This window comes from Saccoglossus kowalevskii, chromosome 14 (assembly GCF_978046115.1).
Source record: "Saccoglossus kowalevskii chromosome 14, keSacKowa6.1, whole genome shotgun sequence".
NCBI lineage: Eukaryota > Metazoa > Hemichordata > Enteropneusta > Harrimaniidae > Saccoglossus > Saccoglossus kowalevskii.
In genome coordinates this window covers 28,041,453-28,069,327 of record NC_140654.1, presented here as the reverse complement: position 1 = coordinate 28,069,327, position 27,875 = coordinate 28,041,453, and the positions used below count along the sequence as shown (strand labels likewise).

General features: G+C 33.4%; 1 protein-coding gene across 2 annotated transcripts; it reads left to right on the top strand.

Annotated features, from left to right (window-relative positions):
• Window positions 1-200: 200 nt before the first annotated feature.
• Window positions 201-27,636, top strand: LOC146734659 (uncharacterized). 2 transcript variants are annotated; one of them, XM_085508092.1, is made up of 29 exons: window positions 201-324; window positions 2,473-2,541; window positions 3,093-3,195; window positions 3,543-3,665; window positions 4,129-4,251; window positions 4,956-5,078; window positions 5,407-5,532; window positions 6,235-6,357; window positions 7,391-7,513; window positions 8,007-8,129; window positions 8,679-8,801; window positions 9,188-9,310; window positions 9,428-9,550; window positions 9,836-9,958; window positions 10,168-10,290; window positions 10,459-10,584; window positions 11,030-11,347; window positions 12,213-12,269; window positions 12,468-12,587; window positions 12,834-12,959; window positions 16,524-16,646; window positions 19,085-19,207; window positions 20,058-20,180; window positions 23,861-23,983; window positions 24,132-24,254; window positions 24,822-24,944; window positions 25,997-26,116; window positions 26,411-26,575; window positions 26,715-27,636. In XM_085508092.1, exons 2-29 carry the CDS (start codon window positions 2,530-2,532, stop codon window positions 26,789-26,791), a joined length of 3,441 nt encoding a protein of 1,146 aa, XP_085364218.1. In that variant the 5' UTR covers window positions 201-324; window positions 2,473-2,529; the 3' UTR covers window positions 26,792-27,636. The 2 variants fall into 2 exon arrangements, with proteins under 2 accessions (XP_085364218.1, XP_085364219.1); XM_085508093.1 differs by lacking the exons at window positions 201-324; window positions 2,473-2,541 and having other exon boundaries at window positions 3,124-3,195; window positions 3,463-3,665.
• The last annotated feature ends 239 nt before the right edge of the window (window positions 27,637-27,875 follow it).

Here is a 27,875-nt window from a genome sequence, read left to right as displayed (position 1 = left end):
CTTTTGTGAGCGTGGTTTTAATAGAATAGAGCAAATCGGTCCAGGGATGTACTATGGAATAAGGTAACGTGTTCTGGTAATACTCTTATTAACAGCTAACTAAATATATTACTAGCATATGTATATTCCCAAAATCTCTATATGCAGGTACTAGCAAATCAGCCTCGACTTAACTATAGCAGAATAAATGCGCATGCGCAGTTATAAATACATGGAGTGTGCTGAACGAGATACCGTTCGCGTACGTCACATGTCCAGAACAATTAACAGAGATTAACTCGTGGCCGTCAATCGGACATTGCAACAAGACACATATCAACACGTGTAAGTACATATGTCGTCTATATACAGTAACGCAGCATAGGTTAATATTTGTCGACGAACAAGCCAAAGTGAATTCAGGCGAAACAAATTCGATAACGCCAATTTTATTTCAATATCTATCCGCCATTATTATTTGGTCAGGGTACTCTGACTGACATACATAATATTACGTATACACGAATGCCATTAAACAACCCAGTAATATGTTATATACGGCATTTTATTTTACCACTGCATGGAATAATCATCAACATTTTTTAAGTATCTGGATCAACGGGTTCATTCACATAAATTAAGAGATTTAGTAAAATTACATTTTATAGTCCAGATGAGCCTCATTTTTAGGGTCAGTGATACACTACAATGTTTTTAGAAATCCCACCAAGTTAAACTAAGTAGTCGCCAAAACATTACACTGTATTGGCTAGAACCCATCACGTGTTAACATTATCAGCCAATTCTATCCCATCTGACATTAAATAAGTACAACGTCTATTGGTATAACCAATGTTTTTAGTTGGTAAGAGCTTGGCAAACATATTGCGTACTGGGTGAACGTCCAACAATCTACCAATTCACGTAAGCGTGTATCTCTTATGCTTCCATGACAAACGAGTATATATCGTCCAATACTAAAAATTTTTTGTAATGAATAGTAATAGCATATCAGATTTGTTAGATGCGTATTATCATGTCTGGTATCAACGTCTGTCTGTTCGAAACACGATCTTGTAATTATATTTCTGTATATTAGTGATGACATGTTACGATAATAACTGTACAGTTCTTGAACGACAAGATTCCCCATCGGTTTTGTTTTCATCTTCAGTTAATTCTTTCCGGCCACAATTTAAAAGCACCAGACTCTATCATAGTAAGAAATTTTGAAATTACCCACCCGTAGTTCTACGGGACAGTGTTACCACTCGCGTGTACGTTTAATAAACATAACTAGGTTTGTTTGTTGTTTCACATGTCTTTATAATGACCATTATTGTATTACGCGTTCTACATTTTCACAGAATTACTCGGATATTTCACAATCTAAAGATGATCACTAAAATATTGTCTAACATATAGTATATATGTTAGCATCTTCTCGCTCAGTCACCTTTTTGAAACACTAAAATTGTGGCTTTATTCAAATATATTGCCAAATGTTGACAAAACAGATATATTGATCTCTATTGCTACATCAGCTAAGCCAGTGACGTCATAAAACCTGCATTAAAATACGAAAATACCACCAGCATCACTGTCCATTTACTTCATATATGAATGGAAATAATAGAAGAGAAATAAATTCAATATAACATTTGAAATATTTAGACACAGCTCCATTCCAACATGGATTATAGTTTGAGCAGCACTGTACCATATGATTCATAGTTCATAGTCTTTATCATAATTAATCATATTACCTATCACCTTTACAGAAATATAATAATATACGTATTACGTATATGCTAAATAATAACATTAATATCATCATCGTAACCTTCTTGAACCTTAAACTATGCGTCAACAACTTTCCACTATGTAATGCAACACTTTCGGCCAGGTGTTTAACAATAGTTTCAATTAAGACGAAATAATCGGCTCTCCTTTTATTGCTTGTTTTTTAATCATTTAAAAGATTATAAAATAATGTTAAAATTATGAAATCCCACAAATAGCAGATGGTTATAGCTGCGACTAACACATTATTATTCGTTTTAAAAATCCCCACTGTCTCATGTCCCTTTATACGCTCGCACAAAATAAAACATTTCTGCCACTGGAACACAATTCCTTCCATGTATGTTTATATATAAAATATACATTGTCCTTAATTCAATTTTAAATTCCATGATCATCTTAGGCAAGTAGACTCGTATAAAATACGCTGTTAATACAGTGTAGATGAAATGAAAAAGTGGTAGTGTCATTAATGCTCCTATCGCTGCCTGTTAATCAATTAATTTCCTTCACAGTGTATGAGGTCAAATGTTTGCTATATAAAGTGAGCGTTTTAATTGTCTTTTATTTTATTTGTTTATTTGTTTATTTGTTTATTTGTTTATTTATTTATTTATTTATTTATTTATTTATTTATTTATTTATTTATTTATTTATTTATTTATTTATTTATTTATTTATTTATTTCAGTGCTTCTTACTTACACAACTAATTTGTATTAATGACAGTTTGAACAAGATATATAAAATGTCAAATAAGGTAATATATCCATAATTCTAATGGTGTATTAATACATAGAGCTATAAGTGTTCATATATATTACACAATCAGTAATTCTATGATATAACTATGAATGTGTACATGCAGTCCAATAACCACAACTAGATTTTTTTTCTCCAAAGATTGACGAATTGGGAGTTATAAATTATTTTATTTTGTAGCAATTGCTTGCTTGTCAGCATATATTTTATTATTATATTAAAAGTTCACACTGATACTCAATACACAGAATGTAGTAAAATTAACCATTAACTGTATTCGATCTGTTACAAATTACTTAAAAGTCGCTATACCTCTAGAACTCTAGAAAATTATGAAAAATATATTTTAACATATTCAAGTTGAATTTTCTCCATTTTTTTCAACAATTTAAAACATGCAATGAAAGATACACACTTACAATAAAATCACTGAGATTTGTTATGCTAGCTGTGTGCCAGCCATTGTGGGGATAGGCTGTCCATATGCCACCAACGAGATTGCGCCCATTAAATAAAACAATATCTATTATCTGTATTCCTGTATTCTAGTCAACATTGCCCGGGATAGCCAGTTGGAAATGTGGATTGGTATTAGCGGGAATAACGTGTCTTGTTATTATAGCCATTGTTCTAGCCTTCGCAATACCCGGCGGTGAGTATCAATATGATATCGCATTCTACATAGAAAGTGTTCTAGTGATGAGCATGTAATAAGTAATTTTCGCTCGACGAGATCCCCTCTCCAGGGGATCCCGTCATGAAAATAGTATACCCTTTTTTAAGTAATTCACTTTTTTAGAGAAATAGGGACAAACTGTAAGGAAGCAACGATCTAGGTATGTGAAGAGTTTATGTATTATGTATTATGTCGTGTCTTAACTGGTGCACTTTAATTTGCACATACTATATTGACTTGTAGTGCAATGAAATAAAAGGTGTACGTCGATAGATATAAATACTAAGAGAAGTAAAACATGACGTCATTTTTCTTATGTCAAGTGCGTTCACCTTGCCATGACAACAATGGAGGATGTGAATACATATGCGAGGTAACGGAAAACGGTACGGTTTGCTCTTGCCCAGTTGGATTCCGATTGCTAGACGACGGATTGAACTGTACAGGTAAGAATTCATATCAGTATTAATTAATGTATGTTGTGTGTTAAAAATAATTGCACTTTAATATGTAAAAGAAGTCGTGTCGATACTTTTGCGTGTAGATCGTATGCAACAATTTTATACAAATCATGTGTTTTTATTATCGTAATTATAATATTTTAAGTTATTTTGGTTGCTTTTAAAAAGGTTCCTCTCCCAAAAAGTCTAATTGTTCGAATTTCAAATTAAAGTTCAATGCGCTTTCCTAAGAGTTTTGACCTGAGGGCGACATGCTGTAATTGGCTTGGAAATGTCTCAAATTCGCCATCTATGTTCATATGAGACCATATGAGACCTTGGGTAACCTTGTATGGATTTGTCATTAAGTGAGTGTAACGACCACGAACCTCTCCAATCCCACCACTACAAACCACCACCAATTCCACCAACAACGTCATTTTGTTGATTTGTCTGTTGCATAATATAGAAGACAGTTGTGACTATGATAACGGTGGTTGTGAACACATCTGTGAAAGTGTAATTAATGGAACTGCAGTATGCTCATGTGACGACGGATACTCATTGGGAGATGACGAAATCAGTTGTCATGGTACGTACATTACAAATACAACTATAAAATAATAAATACTTCATGGAAAACATATTCTAATTATAAATACAAAAAAAAGTTTGGACAAACAAAACAGCAAAAGAAATAAAAAAAATACCAGGTAAGAGATGGAAAACGGAAAAATGCAGGCAGCTGGTAAATTAGTTTTATGACTGCAGTGTGCTTTCTATCGTATATACTAAGCCCCATTTGAATATGTTAATTATTTGTTGTCATGGTGCAGAGAAGATTTATGTATGTTATCAAAATTCCTATTTGAGATTATGAAATGACATTCACCCCCGATTTGGTCCCAACAGTAGAAACATTTTCTGTCTTCCAGCTTCCGTTCAATATATCTGCCTTCTTCAATGTTAGAAGTGTGGGTATTAATTCTCAATTTGTCTATAACAACCTTATATAAGGTTTGTTTAACCACATTGAGACATTTTACTAGGCTGTCTTCTTTAAATCATACATAGGATATAAAATTGTCTTATTGTATTTGAATTACCATGAGGTTAAATAAAACATTTAAACGTCTCACTATTCATTGTATACTACATTGCATATTTATTGAACTAATTTAAACCCAAGGTGCACCTAATTCAGTTCTTAATAACCTGTTAATACGTATATACGTAGGCATGTGGCACAGTAATATATAACCAAATACAGGATTAATAGTTTAATTTTTGTCACAGACATTGACGAGTGCAGAGTGGCTAATGGAGGCTGCAGTCACGTATGTGTCAACGATGAAGGTTCATACCATTGTTCTTGTAATGAAGGTTTTTTTCTTGAAGACGACCTCAGGACATGCAATGGTAGGCATCCGTTATATATTATTAATCATTGACATACACATTATCAAATGAGTAATCATTTATTTTGACTCCTCGTTGACAACGAAGTGAAAGCTAATTGTCATATAATTCATCTTATAAAGTAAATACTTACTTATCAACATTACTAATGTTATTTTATGGTGCACTCATGTGTAACTAATGGCGATGAAACATTGCTACGAAACAATCAACTAAATTTACACTGCTGCATAATACTCACATTTTTTAGTAATTTAGTAATGTTAAAATTCATATTCTGATATCTCAATAATTTTGTAGTATATAATATGTGTTTTGTAATTCTTAGATACAAATGAATGCGATGATTCCAATGGCGGTTGTCAACACGTGTGTATCAATAATCCAGGCTCATACGAGTGTGTATGCGAAGAAGGGTACGCAGTAAATGGTACAGACTACTCATCATGTGAAGGTCAGTTACAATCAAAACAAAACAACAATTTAATCTTACAAATTTTCTTTTTAATTGTTATTCAATTTATGCTTTTTTGTACAATGAATGAGTCTGCATTATACAAGTTAATGCAAACAAAGACATAATTGCGTTTCTAGTAATAATATTCATTTATGAAAATACAGCTGTCGGCTACACACTAATAATTTGATGCTAGAAAGTTAGCCAATGGTCAAAAATAAATAAACTCAGGCATTCCATTGGTTGATTTGAACACTATGCATAATGAGGTTTGAGCCTAATTGAAGAATATACATGTATTATATTTTCTTTATGTTACCATGATTGATAACATTAAATGTTTTATTTTGACATTGTGGAAATGTATGTATGTCCATACCTCCAATAAGACATATCTGACCCTCAAAGCAATGTCCCGGTTATAGTTCGGTGTATAGCAATACTTTTGAATTTCATGAACATTTCATTTCAACATTTAGTTATATTTTAATAAAAATGTAAACAATTTACTTCATGTAAGATAACCTTTTGGGTAATAAAATGTGTAGATGAATTAATGTGCATAAATTGAACACTCGATAAGCGTTTGGCAGTCGAACAAATATTAAGATTAGAAACATAAATTATATATAAAACAAGTGATAATTTTCAATATAATTTTTTCCGTGGTATTTTATTGGTATGTGTTTTATAATTCAGACATAGATGAATGTGAGACTGATCTTGGAGGGTGTAAGCAAAGGTGTGTTAATGACATAGGATCATATCAGTGTCGATGTTTCCATGGTTATACGCTGAGTAACAACGGCCACACGTGTGTAGGTAAGTCACTGGTTAATCGATGAACGCTACGTTGACAATAGAGGTTGGGTAATAATATGAAATCATACCAGCGAGAAAGTTTGAATGGTAGTACATTTAGGTGACTGTTACTTTCCATTATGAATTATTCATAAATCAAAAAATCTAATATGAAAGAATGAAATAAACATTCAATTTACATTTCGTCATATTATGATAATTCACAATACACTCTGTTATCATTTCTCCAATATTTAAATTCCAGCTCTTATATATTTCTCCTAACTATTGGAAAATTAATTTGCAGTTGTCGTATATTAAACTATACAATGTGGCTAATGTGAATGTTGCTAAATCAGGGCGTGGTCTCAATCACACATGTTATTATTTCAGATTTGACGATTTGGTTAACCCTTCATTGACCTAGTGTATAAAAAAACAGCTTCCTAAAAATAGTATGTGCTATGAATAAATATGATTGATTTGGTTATTTGGTGAAATTCAGTCAACTATCTTAAATTCTGTCACATCTAAGGTGTATGATACGGTAATAAAAACTATACATTAGATTAGCCGTGTAAAGATTCGATATGTATCAGAATATCAACCCACAAATAATCTCCTTGTTCCAAAATTTATATGGGTCACTAGTCGCGTGAAAAAATTGCAGCGTATTTATAGCAGTCGTATGTGGGCAGGGTACTACCAGTCACTCTAAACACAAACACATTAACTATATAGACTTAAGGTAAATCAGTAACTGGACATTAGATGGCGCTGGATCATGTACTGCCGTTGTGCTAAAACAAAACAAAACAAAAACGCTATGTTTTAATTGTATGTATGGGTCTGTAGTTTCAGTGGGAAAAGTTCAAAAAAAACAAAAACATTCTAAGCAGGAACAAATAGAAATTATAGTATATTTGTGTCAGACTAAACATTTTATTTATAAATACGTTCAATTCGAAAATTTATTTTGTTTATTTAACCCATCGTGATCCACAAATACACTTATATGCAAATTGTCTATGACTCTTCTGTTTATTTCAAATAGATTTTGATGAGTGTACTTTAGGTAATAATGACTGTGATCACATGTGCTTAAATAACAACGGTTCCTACAGTTGTTCATGTCATGCTGGGTACGTGTTGTCATCGGACGGACATTCGTGTCTAGGTGAGTGATTACATCATAGAAATATTACAGTATTTTGTAGAAACACAATAATAACAAATATTTTGTTTTTATTTTTGTGCTTTATTTTCGTTAGAAAATTAACCGTAATAATAGTAATAAGAACTTCTGTTAACTGTTCGAAATTTGCATATAAGTTAGACATTATCTTGCTACAAATATACGAACAACCGGAAGTTGATAGTGTCGACGGGTAAAGATAAATTAACTACAGAATATGAATGTAATGCGATTTACATTGTAGACATGTTTGTCTTAAGAAACCCCAAGTACTCATGATGAAATTGGGAGGAAAGTTAGGACCGAATATTGACTTAAAAATATATCATATTTTTAGCCAAAACACCACCGCGTCAAAATATTGTTTTTAGCTTGTTCCATGATTGATGTTTTACATATTTACAAAGTGGGAATACAACATTAAATGTTTAATATAAGTAACTTATTTAAATGTTTATTTTCATATTTAAATTAGATGTTGGCGAATGTGGGGAAAGTACACATCACTGCGAACAAATTTGCATAGAACTCAGCGGCAGCTACGCATGCGCATGTGAATACGGCTTTACACTACATACTGACGGTAGAAGTTGTGCCGGTAAGGACTACTTGTTTTTTGAAATGCAATATAATATTCATCATGTAAGTAAATTATATTATCTGGAGAACATACATATTCGAACGGGCATAGTTGCTTAACAAATACATTTTCTTAATTACAAAAATAATGAATTAAATAAAAAATATTACAATGTCGTGAAATTATTGGTACCTATTATTGTATTGTTTTAACCATTTAATATCGAATATAATACGCGACATATCCAGAAATGTTCTATCATATTCCTCTAGATGTAAATAATGATTAAAAGCAAGCTTCAAATTAAATATCTCGAATACGTACCGTGAAAATGTTGAAATTTAAAGTATTGTTCAATGCACCATACTTGTACATCACGCCCTCCAGTGACGGAGCGTTACGATGTGTATGTTAATTGGCTATTTCCTGCTCAAAATGAAAGCACCGCCATTCTGTTTAACCATAATACTAAGAAGTTATTAACTTTAACCATGTTTCACTGTGATAGTATTGCATTGATGTATACGTTCCTAGTTTATTCACTGTATATGATGCATTGTATTACAGACGTTAACGAATGTAATCATATTAATGGCTTCTGTCAACATATATGTATCAATATGTACGGTTACCATGAATGCGACTGCTATCCAGGGTTCCATCTCTATGACGACGGGATGACATGCATACGTATGTAACCATACACAGTAATTTGATTTTGATGATTATTTCGAATTACTTAATAACAAGGCCAAGGCCAATGCATAATTTAATATTGCACATTTCAGTAACTGAGTTGAATAACAGCAAAATTATGCAGGTTTATTGCTATTGTATGTCAATATCCCCGATGTGACATGCCAAAGACACACTGGCTATATCATCACCGATTTATATCGCAATCTCAAATGACTGGTCTCTGTAGAACTTTAACTGTGACATTTCATATACGTATTGAGTTAAAGAAGATATATACACAAAAGCATATAGTAAATTTACATCCTATGTATACCAACTATCACATTAATATAATAGTATCCTTTACCACTCGAAATATACTTATTGCGTTATCTCAGCGGATAATGCATGTGACCACTACAACGGAGGTTGTGATCAGGTATGTGACCACTCAGAAGGTTATGTCGTATGTTCTTGTTTTCCTGGGTATTATATGGATCCTGAGACTGGAAATTGCATCGGTGAGTACACTCATCTGTGGTCATCTTTACATAATTATTAACAGCAAATGTGTTCACTTTTAATATTAATAATAATTTGTAACAATTCTAATTCGACGTATGTGTTTACTATACAAGATATTGACGAGTGTGCTGTGGACAATGGAAGGTGCAGTCACTATTGTGAAAACTTGGTTGGGGCGTATGAATGTTCCTGCGACGAAGGCTTTACTCTCAGTGACAATATGAGAAATTGTATTGGTACGTGTGATTTATTATTAAGTACATTCAAATTCATGGCTGTTTCGAAGAAAAGCAGAATAGAATATTTCTTGAATATTTATTTTGATCCCACCTATCACATGTATTAAGTTGACCTTTTGGTATTGGTTGCAATCTCACAATAAACGTGCCTACACACTGACATGCTTAAATATATATCAGTCGAGGTACTGGTGACAGTCAGTTAACTTGCCATGTATCAGTCACATTGTTGAAATAATATGCAAGTACACTGAATGATTATGATTGTATGTTACACTACAGATATCGACGAATGCCAGCTAGAAACTGACGAGTGTGAACATGTATGTCATAACACGTTCGGCTCATATGCATGTTCGTGTTTCCAAGGTTATAATTTAAATGCTGATGGACGCACATGTGGCGGTACGTAACTATGCCAACTCGCGTAACAGTAACGAAAACAAATATATGGCGAATCGATTTCCAAATCAACTGTATATATGAAAAGTTATATTATATGTGAGGTTTGTGAATTGTTGTGAATCATAGGAAATCTGTTTATATTTACGTGAATGGCAACCTGTTATACTATACTGGGTTAAAGTGTACTCCCGAATATGTTCTTACCCAAGACATTGACGAATGCTCAGATGACAATGGAGGTTGTTCTCATCACTGTGAAAATACAGAAGGATCTTTTATCTGTGGTTGTCCAATTGGTTTTATCTTAAGATTCGATACAGACACGTGTATAGGTAAGTTGTCCGACCTCCACGTCTGCAGTTATGTATGTACATACTAAAAATCTTGCTTCGTCTTGTAATGATGCTTTCAGTCAGACATAACATTATTTGTAAAGTACAGGAGCGACATAGACAGAATACAACATTTACAAGGAGCGTCTTTTTCATATTGGCTTACAGATATCAACGAATGTTCTGAAGATGATAATGGTGGATGTGAACAGATATGTTACAATACAATTGGATCATTCGATTGTTCTTGCGAGAATGGCTACGTTCTCAATGAAGATGGATTTACTTGCTCTGGTATGTATCGAATTTGACCAAATGATAAATACAATCGTTGTATACGTGTGAGTATCATCATCTGTACGTTGTTTGCAAAAAACAAACAAAAAACGATGACCTTGCCGTCTCATAACTAGCAAAGGAAAAACAGCTTCATGCAATGAGCAATTTCAGGATATTATTGTTATAAAACTAACAATAAAAAAAATATAAAATTCATATTATTGTGCCAATTTGAGAAAGCATATATACCACATGTAATATTCTAGATTGATTAAGTTAATTGCCACCTAAACTCACAGTAAACTGATTATGAAAAGTTTTAGTAAACCCCTATTCTGACTACTAGTATATAATGAACCTAGAACAAATGTCAATTGGAATAGGCACACCTCCGTATCACATGGCAGGCTTATTATTTATAGAAATAAACTCTACCTTATTATTATATGTTCATATACAGATATCGAATGGACCACAGATGCCACTACGCTTTATGGCGAAATGACCTCTTTTGGGGTTGCTACCACGTTGCACCATGGTGCAGAAACCACGTCACGCCCTGTCACAGAATCTACTGTAGAGTATGGTGAGGCAACTACAGAAGAATATGGGGAAGAAACCACGTCAAATTTTGCCACAAAGACGACTGTTGAATATGCTCAAAAAACCACTACCGCTTATGGGACAGAAACCACGTCAAATATTGCCACAGAAACGACTGTTGAATATGCTGAAAAAACCACTACCGATTACTGGGAAGAAACTACTTTGGAATATGGTATGTCATGGAGTATATGTTCTTGAAAAAAAATGACGGAAACAACGCTCAACAGAATGAAAAAGTATCATATGACATGCATAGGGACTGTTTTTACAAGTAATTCTTAGCTTCTTATATATGTTTAGGTCGTTATCTTGGTTTTAGAAGTCTACAAATCAGTATATGTGTTGTCAAAATAAATTAGAATTTTGGAAATTCCTGTTCCAAAAGTTATAGCTTAAAAAACTATTTCGACAATTTCGACCATTTTACAATTCTTTCCATGAATATTTTTGTACAAACCTCTGGCCAAGAGCGTACCGGTGTGTTATATAGGTAAACTCGTTTTAATTGACGAAATGTTAAGGAAATACAAAGGCTGAATAATGCCACACGCCCACACGTCGCGTTTTGAGGATCAATTGAATATGACAATTATTGTTAAGGCGTCGTTTGCGTAATTCTGGAAAAAAAAATCATGTACGCCTTTTGAGCATCAAATACCCGAGGGTCGCGGAGTTCTTCATCAAATTACTTCATTCTGCTGATTTAAGAATTTATCTCTACTGTAAGCCATTCGGATTATAAAAAAGAAAAACAATGCCATACAGTGTACTTACGACGGCTTGTATAATTAAAAACACACTCTATAACACATAGAGCGACTTTTGCATTGAAATGCTGGTATAATATACGCTTGTGTTCTGTTTGTTTGTTTTTTCCAATTAAAAATTATCTTGAGTTACCCGACAGATTAAATAAATGAATATTATACATTACATGTACCTTTATTTGTGTATAAAACAAAATTATTATCGCCTTATTGTTGCATATAAATATATAATTTATAACAAAAACTCATAATCTTAATATCAATCAACAGGAACCACCTCGGAATATATAACAGAATCTAATTCACAATCAAAATCCGATTCTGACGGTACTGTATGAATTAAAGACAGATTTAATTTATTGCTTTATCTCTCATATCAAAGTATAACAACATATCATAAATAATATTCTTCAATTTGTCTCTAAGTATTTCTACTCGACATTGTGATATCGGACATAATGAAAATAAATGACCATTACAAACACAATTACATATGCTATTATTTGCATCTAATTATACTTGCAGAGAACGAGTGTGATGGGGAAAACGGCGGATGTGAGCATATATGTACAGATAAACATAGATCTTATGAATGTAGTTGTTATGATGGTTATACCTTAAATGATGACGAACATTCGTGTGACGGTGAGTGAGTCCACAGTGTTTAGAGTGAAAGTAGAGCGTAATACTAATACGATAACCATATTTTGCCAACTATTTGTCAGACATTTTCTATGTGCTACTTATAAAGTACAATGTTTGTATTCTGCTATTTTTGTTTCACCACATGTATATTATATGTCACGATAGTATTTGACTTTAATTTGAATGAGCATACATTATCATAATGAGTTTATTACATCAAGTATTTGTCCACGATTTTTATTTCAGATATTGATGAATGTGATTTGAATATCGATGAATGTGAACAAATATGCCACAACCTGTTTGGCTCATACATTTGTGCTTGTGATGAAGGATTTATTTTAGATGCTGATCAACAAAGCTGCTCAGAAGGTAAACTAAGTGATTTACTATGTTCTAATTGATTCGTAGCATTATGTGCCATATTCCCCAAAGCCATTTAACATTGAACAGTTTTTTGTTGTTGTAAGAATCATTTGACAACATGTTTCATCGTAAGGTATTGCTAAGCAACTGATTACCTCTGAAGGTCAATAGTTAAAGACTGGATTGTCATATGTCATATTTTAAAATCCAATGTGCCTTCTAGATACGTCAGTTCTAGATACGCACTCCTCTTGAGCATCCTTTTAAAACTGAGTGTGTTATGCTGAATAAGAACTAAGTAACTGGATAAATAAGATTGATTCTCTGTCATGTTATTAACCAAAACTGCAAACCTGCTTCGAATACTCCTTACTTGTGAGAGGTTTGTCAATGATGATGGTTTTGTCACAGATACCACATTTCGATTTAACACCGAACCCAACTACCGAATCCTGTTTTATATCCGTACCCACGTTTTTTTCTCTTGCTTTGAGAATTGAAGATAGTTTAATTTTATTGTTTTATTTCTTTTATCAAAGTGTAACACACATGTAATGTAATCTATTTCTACATTCTGATCAATCGATTTTTCAATTTCAGCCAAGTGGTTCACGTAAACGCGATGATTTTAAGTTATGCGAACCAGTTCATGTCACAGGATTTAAGATTTCTTTAGGCTTATGTCTATGCGCTCTTCAACATACTTCTTTTGTGTGTAGGTAATAACAGTCAGCTTCGGATAATCATTGTGTGGTTCACTGTGGCTCTTGGTTTCTTTGGTCCTCTGACTGTTTTTTTTAATTTTCATTTTGAGGTGTAACATGTTTCATGCAATTATATACATGAGTTACTGTTTCCAGTTCTCCTTGCCAGAATTGGGTTGTGTTCTAAGCATATCAAATAAATTGTATTAAAGTGCTCCATGTTACAGCTCTCGAAGTTCCAGCCCTTATCCGATTATGTCACACTAACTGCCCCATTGATGCCATTTGATGCCACTATCAGTTTAGTTTCGACTAGGAACTGCTTTGGCATACTTTGTGAAATCTGAATATTATAAAATCATTTTTACATATTACATCGTTTACACTTTTTGATGGCATACTTTGTGAAATCTGTTATCATAAGTTAATTTTTACATTTTACATCCATTACACTTTTTGATGGCTCAATTGCCAAATAGTCCATGCAGGCCTCTTGATCAATGCCAATAGATCTTTATCTTTAGCTGTTATTTTCCTACATATTCAGTGTTTTCACATATTAATTCACTGAACAGACATTTCAGTCACGCTCCTTTCCTGTCCAAGATGACTAAGATTGTCATGCGAGGACTCTATTACAGTTTCTCTGAGTACAAAATAGCATCCTTCCACATCCTCCTTTGTTATTCACGTGCAGGCAGAATGGGATTTAATGGCACAGGCAAAGCCATTTCCATTCTCACAGCAATTTTCCCTTCTGATCGCAGTGGTCTTTGTACTTTCTTGTCAAGAAAACTGTCATTCACAAATTAGTCTAACGCTTTCCCGCGGTTGTGTCTTCTTGTGTTGCAAATACATCTAATACTCATGTGATACAGATGTTAAAGACAGTGGCACCATTGAGCAAGCATCGGGAATGATGACTGTACTCACCATTGCACACACTGAACGAATGGTGCCTTGTCCACCCTGACTTTTTTTGCACACTTTGGTGTACAAATGTATTGTGCTATTTTTCCTTACATGGCAGGGCATCTGCATCCTCATCCTGCCTGGCTATAATAAAATCAAAGTTGGCTATTATTGATTGTCATCTATGTTTAATTTTGGTGTGCTGATCGGGTTGCATATCTCCCTAGCTTGAAAACAGGATAATATTCCACACTAATAGATGGACCATTACTTGCATAAACCACCACACAGTTACCATTATTACTAGGCACTACTATTCTCACATACTTGTGACCATCTGGACCTTTGGCAAGTCCCCTAGAATGAAGGTATCCTGTTCTGGTATGATAATAACAGGTCTATCAATTGCTGTTCTGACCATGTCCAAATGACCAGTACTACCAAAACATCACTTAAACACGTATCTATCAGTTGCAGATTTACAGTTGTTCTAAATGCATTGTCTTTGCAGATGTCCAGCAAGTTAGTACCAACCATAACTGGTATTCAGAACTATAGCATGTGTCAAGGATAACTAATACCGACATATTATACACTTCCCCATCAAATAAATCAGCGGGAAATGTGATGTTCTTTTCTAGGTATCCCAGAATAGATTCACCTGACCACCTGCACCACTAATTGAAAGGTGAAAGGTGTAATATCAATCACTAATAGTGATAATCTGAAAGCTTGTTTTGAATTGGGTCGTCATTCCATTCCCCATCACATTATCCTTACATACTGATCTTACCACTCTGCCCAACACAGGACATGGTTATGATGGTTACTCTAGTACCTCTTCCGAATTATGGTTGTTTTTCTCCCATATTTGTGTGTGTATCCGACATGCTGTTGTTATTGTGTGCCTATGCCCTCAGTGACATCTTAGTTGACCTTCCTTCTGTCTGGATGACACGTTTGTCTGGTCGAGTCGCTTGTGTGTTTTAACAAAATATTTCTACCAGTATCTTGCACATGACAACTTTGACATTTATATGTCATAGTTGAATCTCTAATGAAAACGTGTATTGAGACCAGAACGTTCCAGACTAATGTGTACTTTCCCTCCAAAACTATGAATATGTATGCAACTAATTCAATAAAACGTATTTTACAGTCCGTCCCTCATATGTAATACAGTGGGTCACTCACTATACTGAATACAAGTGTTAAACGTTTGTTTTACTTTTAAAGTCCAATATAGCGGGAAAAGGCACGTGACCGCTGACGTGTTTTATTCGCGGAGTAAGTAACTCGTATATAAATAATTTGACAACAAAGAGATCAGAATACTTGTCCATCTGAAAGGGTTCAACATGTCATCTTCCGATTGAACTTCATTCTAAGATAGTCGAAAGGGAAGTGTGGGAACTGCACAACACATCTACCGATAATACATAATAACCTATAATCTGACAAAGTGTTTGATTAAATGTTTCTGAGATTTGGATGACTAAAAAATCGGTCAAGTCACAAAAATGACATAATTACCCGAAATAGGAGCGATAGGGGAAATAACCTAAGTGGTTAAGTCGGTCTATAGCACTTGAAGCATACGGTATTCAGAGCCTATCTTGACTTACTCGCTTACCGGCGAATTCCATACTGGTCATGTCGGATAAACTGGAACCTGGAACTGCTTTATTTGAAACACAATGGCCGACAGTCGGCCATTTATAACCCAAGGTTCCAGAAAACGAGTGTGATGTGGAGAACGGTGGATGTCAACATATTTGTACTCCTAAACATGATTCTTATGAATGTAGTTGTCATGATGGTTATACGTTAAATGATGACGAACATTCATGTGACGGTGAGTGAGCCTCCAGTGTTGAATAGTGAACATTTATAAATATCATATTTAGAACTTTTACCTTAAAATAAAAACTCATGTACACTGTTGTACTTGTAGATATCGACGAGTGTGCTCATAGAAATGGTAGATGCAGTCATAACTGTGATAATACATATGGTTCTTATATTTGTACTTGTAATGAAGGTTATTATCTTGGTGGTAATGGAAGAACTTGTCATGGTATGTACAATATGTGTACAATGTATCCACACATATATATATAATCCTACATAATATGATTAAAAGTTCACAATAAACTTCGTGATAAAGATTATATCACAGTATATGCCTAAGTTCTTAAAATTAGTTACCAGTCGATTGTTGCTGCAATTACGATTTTGACTGTTTCCAAACACCAACATCAATTACGCTACTTTCACACACCCAAATTTCAAATATCCACCAAAATGTGAATTTGTTAATAAAAATGGCATCACATCTAAAAATGATTGTCAATACATAGACCCCGTTTGTATTATAGGCATGAAATATTGCATGCCTACCAAAACCCAGGAATGTCAAAGATGTATTATTGAGAAAAAAAACAATGACCGCCAATCAGCCATTTTGTTCAATGAATTCTATGAACACCGTCAATACACAGCTGAAATCTGGTTTCGGTATATAGGTGCCTTACGTAATGCACAGACATGATTTATTTTACAAAACATCAATGATTTATTTATATTCTATATTCACATGGGAGCTTTGCAGAGTTTAATTTTGATTGGTTTTAAAATGGATGCCAATCGGCCATCTTGAATCGAACCATGAAACAAATACACGTGTATATGTTCGATATGATATTTAATGTATGCGTGTTGTTAAATTTATCGGTTCATGTATGTCAGATATATAGACCCGGAAATATATTCTTTAAAACTGGCCACCAGTCGGCCGTTTTGAACCCAATCAGAAAAATCAATATCACGTGCATGTAACAAATTTAAACTAAATCCGTGAACACACTGAGACCCGGTTCCGGAGTGGTGAAAATGATGTTAATACATTGTTGGCATTAAAATGAATCATAAATCGGATCATAAAACAAATGGATATACAAATGTCCGACATACAAAGATCTCATACCTTTGAATTTACCACATAAATACCAAACACAAGCAATACTACATTCAACTAATATACACTTCAGTACACATGCGCACTAAACAACCAAACTCTGATTGATTAAGGCTGATCAGTTTTCTTCTTGGTACAATGCAAGACGTTCATCTTCACATGACCTAATTAGCAAAACTACCCATAGTAAAAAGTGATGAAATCGGCATATTGTTTAACAACATTAATGACATTTCTAAAATTGAAGCGGCTTTAATAGAAAAATAAAAAACAAAATTATAACTCTTATCTCATTGCATTTTAAAAATTCATACAGCTATTAAAACATAAAAAAATAATCAACAGCTAATGATGGAATTACGATTAAATTGTTCAAAACTAATATTAAATCATTTGTTTATTGTCTCTACAAACTATTTAACCTTATTGTGAATAGTGAAAGATGAAAATTACGTAGAATGTTGACCAAATATCAGTTTGGATTAGAAATAAAGCAACAAACTGATGCAATTTACCTTTTAAAGCAGTCGATTCACTCATGGAAAAGACGGAAAAAATAGAGTAAATCGTTTATATATACCTTGCTTTGCGGACTTCAGAAAAGCATTCGATTGTTCATGGAGAAATACATTAATTTAATAGAAAATTAATGAAATTATTGAATTTTAAAAGGCCTAAAATATAAATTTATATTAAATTATGGAATACTAAAGAATTTAGTTCATTTTGTGAAGATAAACAAAGCCAACACTGATCGCGAATAATCTGTCATATATTTATTGGAGCTGAGCATAACCAATCAGAGTGACAACTATCTTAATTGTATACAATATGCTGATGATCTGAATAATTTGGAAATTTGTATTAATAAACTGAGTATGTCATGTAATGAAGGACAACTTAATATAAATATAAAGAAAACAAAACGTATTATTTTTAATTCTTGCAACAGACTTTTAAAAATATAAACTTCTAATGAGATAACAATGTTTTGACAAATTCTGTCATTTAAAACCAATTTTCACCCAAAAAGGAAAATATAAATTTTTACTGCTCCAGTCTTTGAGTCAGTAAAATGTAGTATGACCGACTAATTATAATAACAGTATAATTACGTAGAACTCCTTTAACATTAAATCCTCAAATGATTACTACCAAACTGTAATATAATGTAAACTAAAAGAAACGGTAAAAATGAATTCACATTTAATTAAAAGTGTTGGAATAAAATCTTGATTTATATGACCTTGGTTTTATAAGTAGTCGACGTAATAAAAGAAACATTGAACAGACGAATACAGGAATCGACGGGTAGAACAATTGAATGGCTGTAACAAAGATAAAAAATGCAAGGAAATACGCTTAGAACATACAGAATATATAAAGTCAATTTTGGATTTGAGAATTATTCACATATCAAATTTTGGTTTAAGAAAAATATTATCTAAATCACAACCGAAATTAAAGTACACAGAGACTGCAAATATAACACGATGTGTTGGAATGACGTCAAGTTGTGAATCCTATTTGTATTTCAGATATTGATGAATGTGATTGGAATATCGATGAATGTGAACAGATATGTACCAATAAATATGGATATTATGTATGTAAATGCAATAAAGGTTATACGTTAAATGATGACGAACATACCTGTGACGGTGAGTGAGTCCAAAGTGCTTAGATTGAACGTAGAGTGTTGTTAATAGAAACACTCACTTAGTTATTGAATATAGCGCTATATTCATGGTCAGGTAAGATCTTTTAATCGCGCTCGTACCCGATTCTTGAGTCCATTATTGAACTTTTTGTCATTTTTTGTGAATAAATCAAAGTATACCACACGATATTGAAATGAAGCTTTTAATTCATGTTTTCCCAGAACGTACATTGGAAATCATAGCAGCTCAAGTCTTCTGTGGCTGATGTTGTGTTTTCTAACTCCTTCCTTCCTTTCCTTTTTGTTCATTATTTACTTTTCTTTGTCCTAAACAATATAATTATGTTTACTAGTTTTTTTCTCCACAATAATACTTATTTACTAGAAGAGAACTATTTTTCAGGACTATGTTGTTCTCACATGGCTCAATGGAAGAGCAAAACGTTTCCCCTTACTGTGTAAAAATGGTGCATGTTATTAGCAGCAACACCGTGGATTCGAATCGTCAAGCTGCGTGAGTGCATGGTCACTCCACTAAATGAGCTTCAATGCAACGTTTAGTTTACTATGACATGTATATGAATCACGTGCAATTTGTCCAGGTCATTGGCTAATTGTTCTTATACAAAAGCAGTCACCTAACACCAAACACTTGCCAAATTCGCAGTATTATTTGTTAAAGGTCGGACGGCGACTCAGAAGCAAACGGTAGTTAACGGCTTGTTTGAGGCCTTGGTTCAAGTAACGGGTCTTGCAGTTAATTTGAAAAATCGTATTTTGAAGTTCTATCTTAAAATACAAACTCATGTACGATGTGTTTTTTATTTTTGTTGAACATTATTGTACTATAGATATTGATGAGTGTGCTAATAAGAATGGTAGATGCAGTCATAACTGTAACAATACAGATGGTTCTTATATTTGTACGTGTAATGAAGGTTATTATCTTAATGATAATGGAAGAAATTGTCATGGTATGTACAATATAATATTAATTCAATTATTTATTTATTTATTTATTTATTTATTTATTTATTTATTTATTTATTTATTTATTTATTTATTTATTTATTTATTTATTTATTTATTTATTTACTCACTAACAGCGTGTCACTAAAGTGAAAGGGGAATCACTTAAAATAACTACACTATTAACTATCAACCATAAACTCAGTTAACAGGTAAAGCTAAACGATTCATGAAACCCCGCTTTGTAATTTCCACTCTACTTAAAGTAGCATGGAAGATAACTTCTACTTGCCTTAAGCCTGTTAAATTTTAGGTTTAAAATTACAAACGCACAGTACCCTTAAAAAGAAATGTCAAATAAACTGCCTACGTGAATGCAAGGTATGTAACCCATAGAGTTGCCAGTATAATTACAATCGTACCAAGATCTCCGTTCCTTTTCAAAAAAACATATTTTACATTAACAAATTCTAGAAACCCTATTTGAATTAAATTGAATTAAAGTAAAAGATTTAAAACAAGTACAGACATACTACGGATTAGATAAAAATTGCTCAAACATTTTGGATATTAAAGACAAAGTCGATACTTGTCAATATGTATGCAATGTGTTACTGATACATCATTACGAATTTCATAAACATTACAGCGTTTTTTATCATTGTAAATTTGAAATAAAACCAACATGGTAACTTATCTAGGTATAGTATAACATTCTTAAAGCGTGAGTAAAAGATTTGCCATTACATTTCTGTGAGGTAAAATAAAAAACAAAAAACAAAAAAAGAATTGTTGAGAATCGCAGAATGACATGTTAAGTGTTTCTTTCTTTGGCTTAACATATTCGTCACTCTTGAAATAATAACGTACCGCCGGGAAACTATGTTTTCGACCTTGCTACGGGATTTTTCGTCAAGGGTTTAAGGTAGCAGGATAGTTTTTTTGCATGAAAAATGTAAACACCTATAATCGGAATAAATTTTACAAGAAACCATACAATCTATATGTTTGGAAAGCTCTTGACTTGTATTTTCCTATTATTAATATTTTGTGAACATTGTGTTTGTTTTAGCGTCACGTGATTCTGAAAATCAGCAGGGGCTGATAATTTAACTAACGTGAATACAATTTTAATTGTCATCTCTACAGTCATTCATGCGATCAAAAACTTTACACTGTTTTGAAGCAAAGGTCATGAAGTTTAAATCCGTATTTCTATTTTTTGCATTAAGTTTTTTTTTCTTCCGAAAATCACAAATTTCATGCACGTTTTTTGGTGTTAAAGTTAGAGTATACCGGTGGTTTGCGCGAGGTTTGTGAAAAAACGCAATAGAATTTTGCAAATATGTAAATACGGATATGAAGCCAACATATCCATGAGTAAGAAAAGCTAAACGGCGACATCTTAGCGCTATTCACTGAAACGCCATTTAAAATTAGGTCAACGGTAATTGCCAAAAACCGAACACCGAGAAATCGGCACTTTTATGATTTCAAACTTCAAACAACGTTAACTCCCGTTTTAGTAGCAAAATTTACATGGGCTAATTGTAAATGAAATGCTTTGAAAATTGTTTTCGAGAAAAATCATGAACCGACATTTATATCTGTGAAAAGTTTCGATCGATCTCCTTGCGTGCAAAAAAAATCAACCTGACTGCCTAGACCGTGACGCTAGCGCTCCATTATTGAGATATTGCCTACTTTGCAAAATTGACAAATCTCTTTTTCTAGGGCGCCATTCAACAGTGACATGTCAACGAGTCGAATCTCGCCGTCTTCAAACGATCGGTCGTGACATTCACTCTCGTTTTCTTCTTCTACGTCGGAAGGTAACAATATTTTCCTGCGAGATACAGACATCTCTCGAACGTTTTGAACAGGAGTATCACCCACTATATCGAAGTCTGATTCATCGGACTCTAAGTGTCACGGTAACACTTTCTTTGCCCACTTCCTGGCTGACACTGGTTTCGACGGGGAAATCTGTTCTGTACGACCCAGCATCGTCTCTTTAAACATCTTTTTTGACAGGAGTGATCATTCTTTTGACGTTTTTCTTCTTTCTTCCTCGCTTTCTTTTTCTTGGAAATTTTCGCGTGCTTACTATCTCGTCCATAATTAGTGAATGACAACTAAACTAAAGAATTACTGCTAATCCTCTCCTTCTTTGCATATTTTGCACATTAATGAAGGAAGCTGCCCTGCTTTTTAATTGATGTGAATAGAATAATTGTAAAATGTGACCCAGTGATGTATGCCGGCATGTAGCATTTCCTGTGCTATTAAAAATCAAATCCCGCAAAACAGAGTTTTACCGTCGCAGTAACCTCGGGTCTTATACTCGTAGATGAATCTCTTCAAAATTGAATTGTAACCGGACTCACTGTTATCATCTATAAAAACTACCTAGATTTTAGATGATACTTTTATTTTTTACCGAAGTCGTACGAAAAAGTCAACCCTTGCCTTGCGTAAAACACTGGCCCACTATCCGGTGTCAAGATGTCGGCCGGGGGGGGGGGGCACGCTACTATTTCGTTGCCGTGCATTTTGTTCGCATGAGCACAATAGATAAAACAACCAAGTATTTATCAGACAGATTTATTACATGTAACATAATTTACGAATTTAGAAAAACCTAAGCATGCAAGTATGCCTACTTGGTGAAAACTCCTCTGAAAAATGGATTATATATACCAGGTCAAAGCATATTCTTATCATTGATCAACCTTTACATGTAGTTTGTGGCCTGTTATCAGAATTTTCATGCTATGCATAGCCACCACAGATGGCCGTATTTTATTGTTTGCAACCATATTTTGTAAAAGGGAGCCCCCTCCCATTGTAACTGCATTACTTCTGGACTAAGAAAGTAACCCCGTGGTCGGACACCTTTCAATGATAAAGCCAAGAAAAAATATTACAGAAATTTATTGTAAGTTTTTATTTTGTTAACATATAATTACATTGAAGTGGTACATTCATGTACTTTTTTGTTCATTCAAAATTTGTTGTTTCAAAAGCGATTATTTTGTCTTTGCTGTACTTCCTGTCTAGAAAGGCAGCAGTGCACACGTCTTATCAGCTGTGTGTAAATTACAAACAGATATCTTATCAGTTGTTTGTAAATAGCAAATAAAGAAAGTGGCCCAACTTAAAACTAGTTACCCTCAGTTCAGTTATGTTTGTAAATCATGCATATTAATGAGGTGCACTAGTTTGGTGTACAGTGGATAAACAAAAACTTGGCCATTTGTTTGCACACAAGAAAAAAATCAGTTTACTTGTACAAGATATTTTTTTTCAGTAAAATAAAAACACCAATGTATGTAGCATGCCTTAGGGAGCTATTCGTGTGATTTTCAAAAAAAAATGTGCCCAAAAAACTATTCTCCTAGTTTATTTCAATATTTTACAGTTACTCAAAGTGTGGGTCAAAAACAAACGGTCTAAAAAACTAAAAACATAACACGTCGCGCTTGAAGGACGTCAGCAAGGTATCGAACGGGTTCACCTTAAAGCGCTACAGTCGTCACGCATCGCGCGTTCAAATTTTGTTCAACCAAACAATGTATTTTACAATTTACACGCGTTGTATACGTCGCCATGAGTCCCATATCGAACACGACACAGTGCAGTGGACTGTAACGCGTTAAATGTTGTCTCCTTGTTTGTATTTCAGATGTTGATGAGTGTGATTTAAATATAGATGAATGTGAACAGACATGTATCGATAGAAATGGATATTATATATGTGGTTGTTATGATGGTTATAGGTTAAATGATGACGAACGTTCTTGTGATGGTAAGTGAGTCCAAAGTTCTTAGAGAAAATATAGCTTTCAATATTTATCGCCCTTTACGGCGCCCACATTAAATTTGAAAATGTTCGAACTTAAAATATTTTGTACGATATTTTTTTTTGTAAAATATACTATGTGTACTGTTTGTAGATATCGACGAGTGTGCTGTGAATAATGCTGGATGCAGTCATAACTGTGTAAATACAGTTGGGTCGTATATATGTACATGCAATGAAGGGTTTTATCTTGGTAGTAATGGAAAAGACTGTTTTGGTAGGTACAATGTAACAATGTCTGATTCAAGGCTAGCAGTTAACTTTCTAGTCCTTGAAATTAGTTACCGATCGATTTAACTTATTTTTGACTGTTTACAAACACACAAATCAAAAAATATAATAATAATAAAAAATGATTGTTTAGATTAGATTGGCATCACATCTAATAATAGATGAACACATTGTTGATATATTGTAAAATACAATGCATTTGGCATTACACTTTTTGCGAGCTAATGTTCCAGACACGGAGAAAATGACAAATAATATGTTTTTCTTCGAATTTACATACATTCCACCCTTGAAATAAACATTCAATTGGTTAAGCACAGATTTGCACTTAAATGGTTTTACTTTGAACAATTTTAAGGGAAATAGCAATAGTTTTGCGTATCACAAAGCCTTGCTAAAATGTTTTCCTAAAGAATTTAACACTGTTATAGTTTACTTTAATATTTCACAGTTCCCCACAGTTTGAGTCGAACACAAACGGCCAGGAAAAAATAACACGACGCACAGGACAGACGTCAACAATGTATCGATCTAACTCGTGTTTTTATTTCAGATATTGATGAATGTGATTTAAATATCGATGGATGTGAACAGACGTGCTACAACCGGTTTGGCTCATATGTCTGTTCATGTGACGAAGGCTTTATTTTAGATGACGATGAGCACAACTGCATAGGTATAAAACATAATTGTTTTACTGCTATACTAGATACCTAAAATATTAAATATAACTTACATACAACACGATTACCATCACCTGTATGCTTAATTCTTCGCTAGTAATGACGGTGACATGCTTTTCTAAATTTATCTCTATTTGGTAATATTGATAGAAGAAAATTGAAACAAGATTTGTGTTCCGAGCTTGCATTATAACACATCTGCAAACACAAATAATACATAAAGGGCGGTGGTCGCCGCGCAGCGCGTGTTCGAAATTCATGTAAGCAAACAATGTATTTTACACGTATTGTGTATGTCCCCATGAGTCCCATATCGAACAGAACGCGACGCGACGACCACCGCCCTTTAAACCACGAAATAATAATAAAATGATAACATTCCACTGATTTGTATGACACTGTTGTACATTGTAATATTGGCAATTTTGATGATCCTGTTCAGCTTTTGCGGTGGAGAATTCTATGTTTCGTTTATGACAGTTCATTTCTCATACAAATATTTGTATATCTTTGTAATTTTGTTACAAACACTAAAACCAATTCAAGCTTTATATCAATGTAATCGTCAAATGTAAATTTAAATAACTATATATTCAACTCCTGGAAATATTCGCATATGAAAATACAAACTTGTTCAAGCTAAATGCTGATTGCATAGTTGTGAAACAATAGCTACTTAGTTAAGTATATGTGTATGCGGCGCTGTTTTTGAACCTCATTTTCACAGTCGAGCCGATCGTTTCGATTTAGCAAATTGTGTGAGATTTTGTGAGCCAAAAAGTGCCCTAAACTTTGATCTTTTTTTTTGATTCCAAAAAGTAACTATATTTCTTAATCGCAATGGATTAAACTCACAACAATCGGTTCTCATCAACGGCGATTGTATATGCAAAAATGCTAGTTTTATTGTTCAATGTGTTTTAGCACAGTTGCCCTACAATTTATTAAAATCGTGTAGAAATTTTTCACTCGTTTAATAAATCTGATAGTTTAAGGTATTAATTGTCACATTACTTCACCACTAATCATTTGTTCAAACTATTAGTTACGAGTGACTGTGGGGAAGATAACGATTGTGACCAAATTTGCACAGATAATGGAGAATATTATGAATGCCACTGTCAACAAGGTTATTATTTAAATGAAGACAACACAACATGTTCACGTGAGTTACATTTTTTTTACAATGTTACAGCTATGTAAATGAGAGGCAGATTTATTCGTGATGGAAGTCAACTTGAACAATTAATATTGAACGAACCTCGGATAATTATCTCAATTAGTCAATGCCATCTGAACACGTGACAAAATTAGAATAAAACAGTACTATTTATTTTGATAAAACTATTCATTTTATTCAGATAACATATTTTGCAAGCCGATTTGCCTAGTCGTCTTAAAAAAGATATATTTGCCAAACAACATGATACAATGTAATAACAATGAATTTATCGTTCAGAATTGTGGAGAAATGACAGAAAATGTGGCCCAAGCTACCCACTATCAAATGGTGAACCAGCACAATGCGACCCCTCAGCCAAGAAGCATTGTTGTAGTGCTCATGGACGTTGTGAAAAAGAGCGTAGACACTGTGAATGTGTGAATTGCATCGATTATGGAGGCGGTGAGTCCTAATGTTATGAAACAAATATACAATATAGAAATACCAGATGGTTGTATTCATGTATCCAAACTTTATGGTATACACACTTCGATTTATAATGCAGGGCATTTTTCAATACTTCAATTTCTTCTTTTTATAGATACTGGTTCAGGATCCGGATCCGGATCCCAATCTGGCTCGCGTGAACGATTCCTAGAACCGCTTGGCAACCACTGATTCGTCGAACTATGACAAATAGAGATTCGTTATTTAATAGAAATATATATATATATACACGAATTAAACATTAATTTATATCTAGCGCAATCAATGTTAGTATGGATCACCCAGGTCATTAAGGTATATGTACGTAATTGCTAGAAATGATAGTGTTTGTTATATTGTAACGATGCCATCGCACATATTCGACTTGATTGGTAGCAATGCAGGCAGCAGGTCGCCGAGTTGTATTCGAAGGGATTCACATTTTTTTATCTCATTCTAACAGAACTATGAATTAGCTCGCCTTGATAGGCTTAGATGCGTAGAATATTCAACATAGCTGGTATATTTGCCCGGAGCTGTTACACATTATTGATTACAATGGACATTGAATTTCTGTAGATAGTTGGATTGTATAAATAACATCTTACCCAATCATATACTCGATGTGCAATAAATAATAACACAAGTACAGATGAATATGTACAAGACATTGACAACTATAAACATAAACAAAGGATCGTCGTCTTCGTCAAACATTTGCGATCGAGGCATTTCAATATTATATTTGGAGAGAAAAGATTTTTAAACAAACAGTAGATTTGTGGATTTATTTTAGAAAATTGCATTAGCAATCTGCTATAAAATTATCATCTTTTTCTGAAATTGATCTAGGTAACCAAATTTGATAATGAATTTGTGTGGCGTCGCATATAGTTAAATAAATATAAACCAGCTACGATACAAATATGACGCTTATAAATACTGCACCCATTGGTGTCTTATCAGATAATAAAGAAATATGTATATGTATTGAATAAACATGTAAACTCGAAATAAAATCATGTTAAAATTAATAATTCGATATTGTTATACATTATGAGGTAATCACAAGATTTAATTGTCATGTAGATGGTTAATGAGAGTGACGTCATGAGATAAAATGTTCACAAACCGGAGGTGGTGATAAGTGCCATGACGGATTGCTACATTTTAATAGTTACATTTCACGGTATAAGCAAATGCTAAGTAATTGCTCCGTTCCCGCACAGTTAAATAATTGATGTTTGTATGGCTGATGCAGATAATAATAATAATA

Bases quoted from the DNA above. Each gene is read 5' to 3' on its own strand.
- LOC146734659 (XM_085508092.1), top strand. The intron at 9,551-9,835 runs GTACGTGTGATT...GTTACACTACAG, and splicing joins CAATATGAGAAATTGTATTG to ATATCGACGAATGCCAGCTA. The intron at 26,117-26,410 runs GTGAGTTACATT...TTTATCGTTCAG, and splicing joins AGACAACACAACATGTTCAC to AATTGTGGAGAAATGACAGA.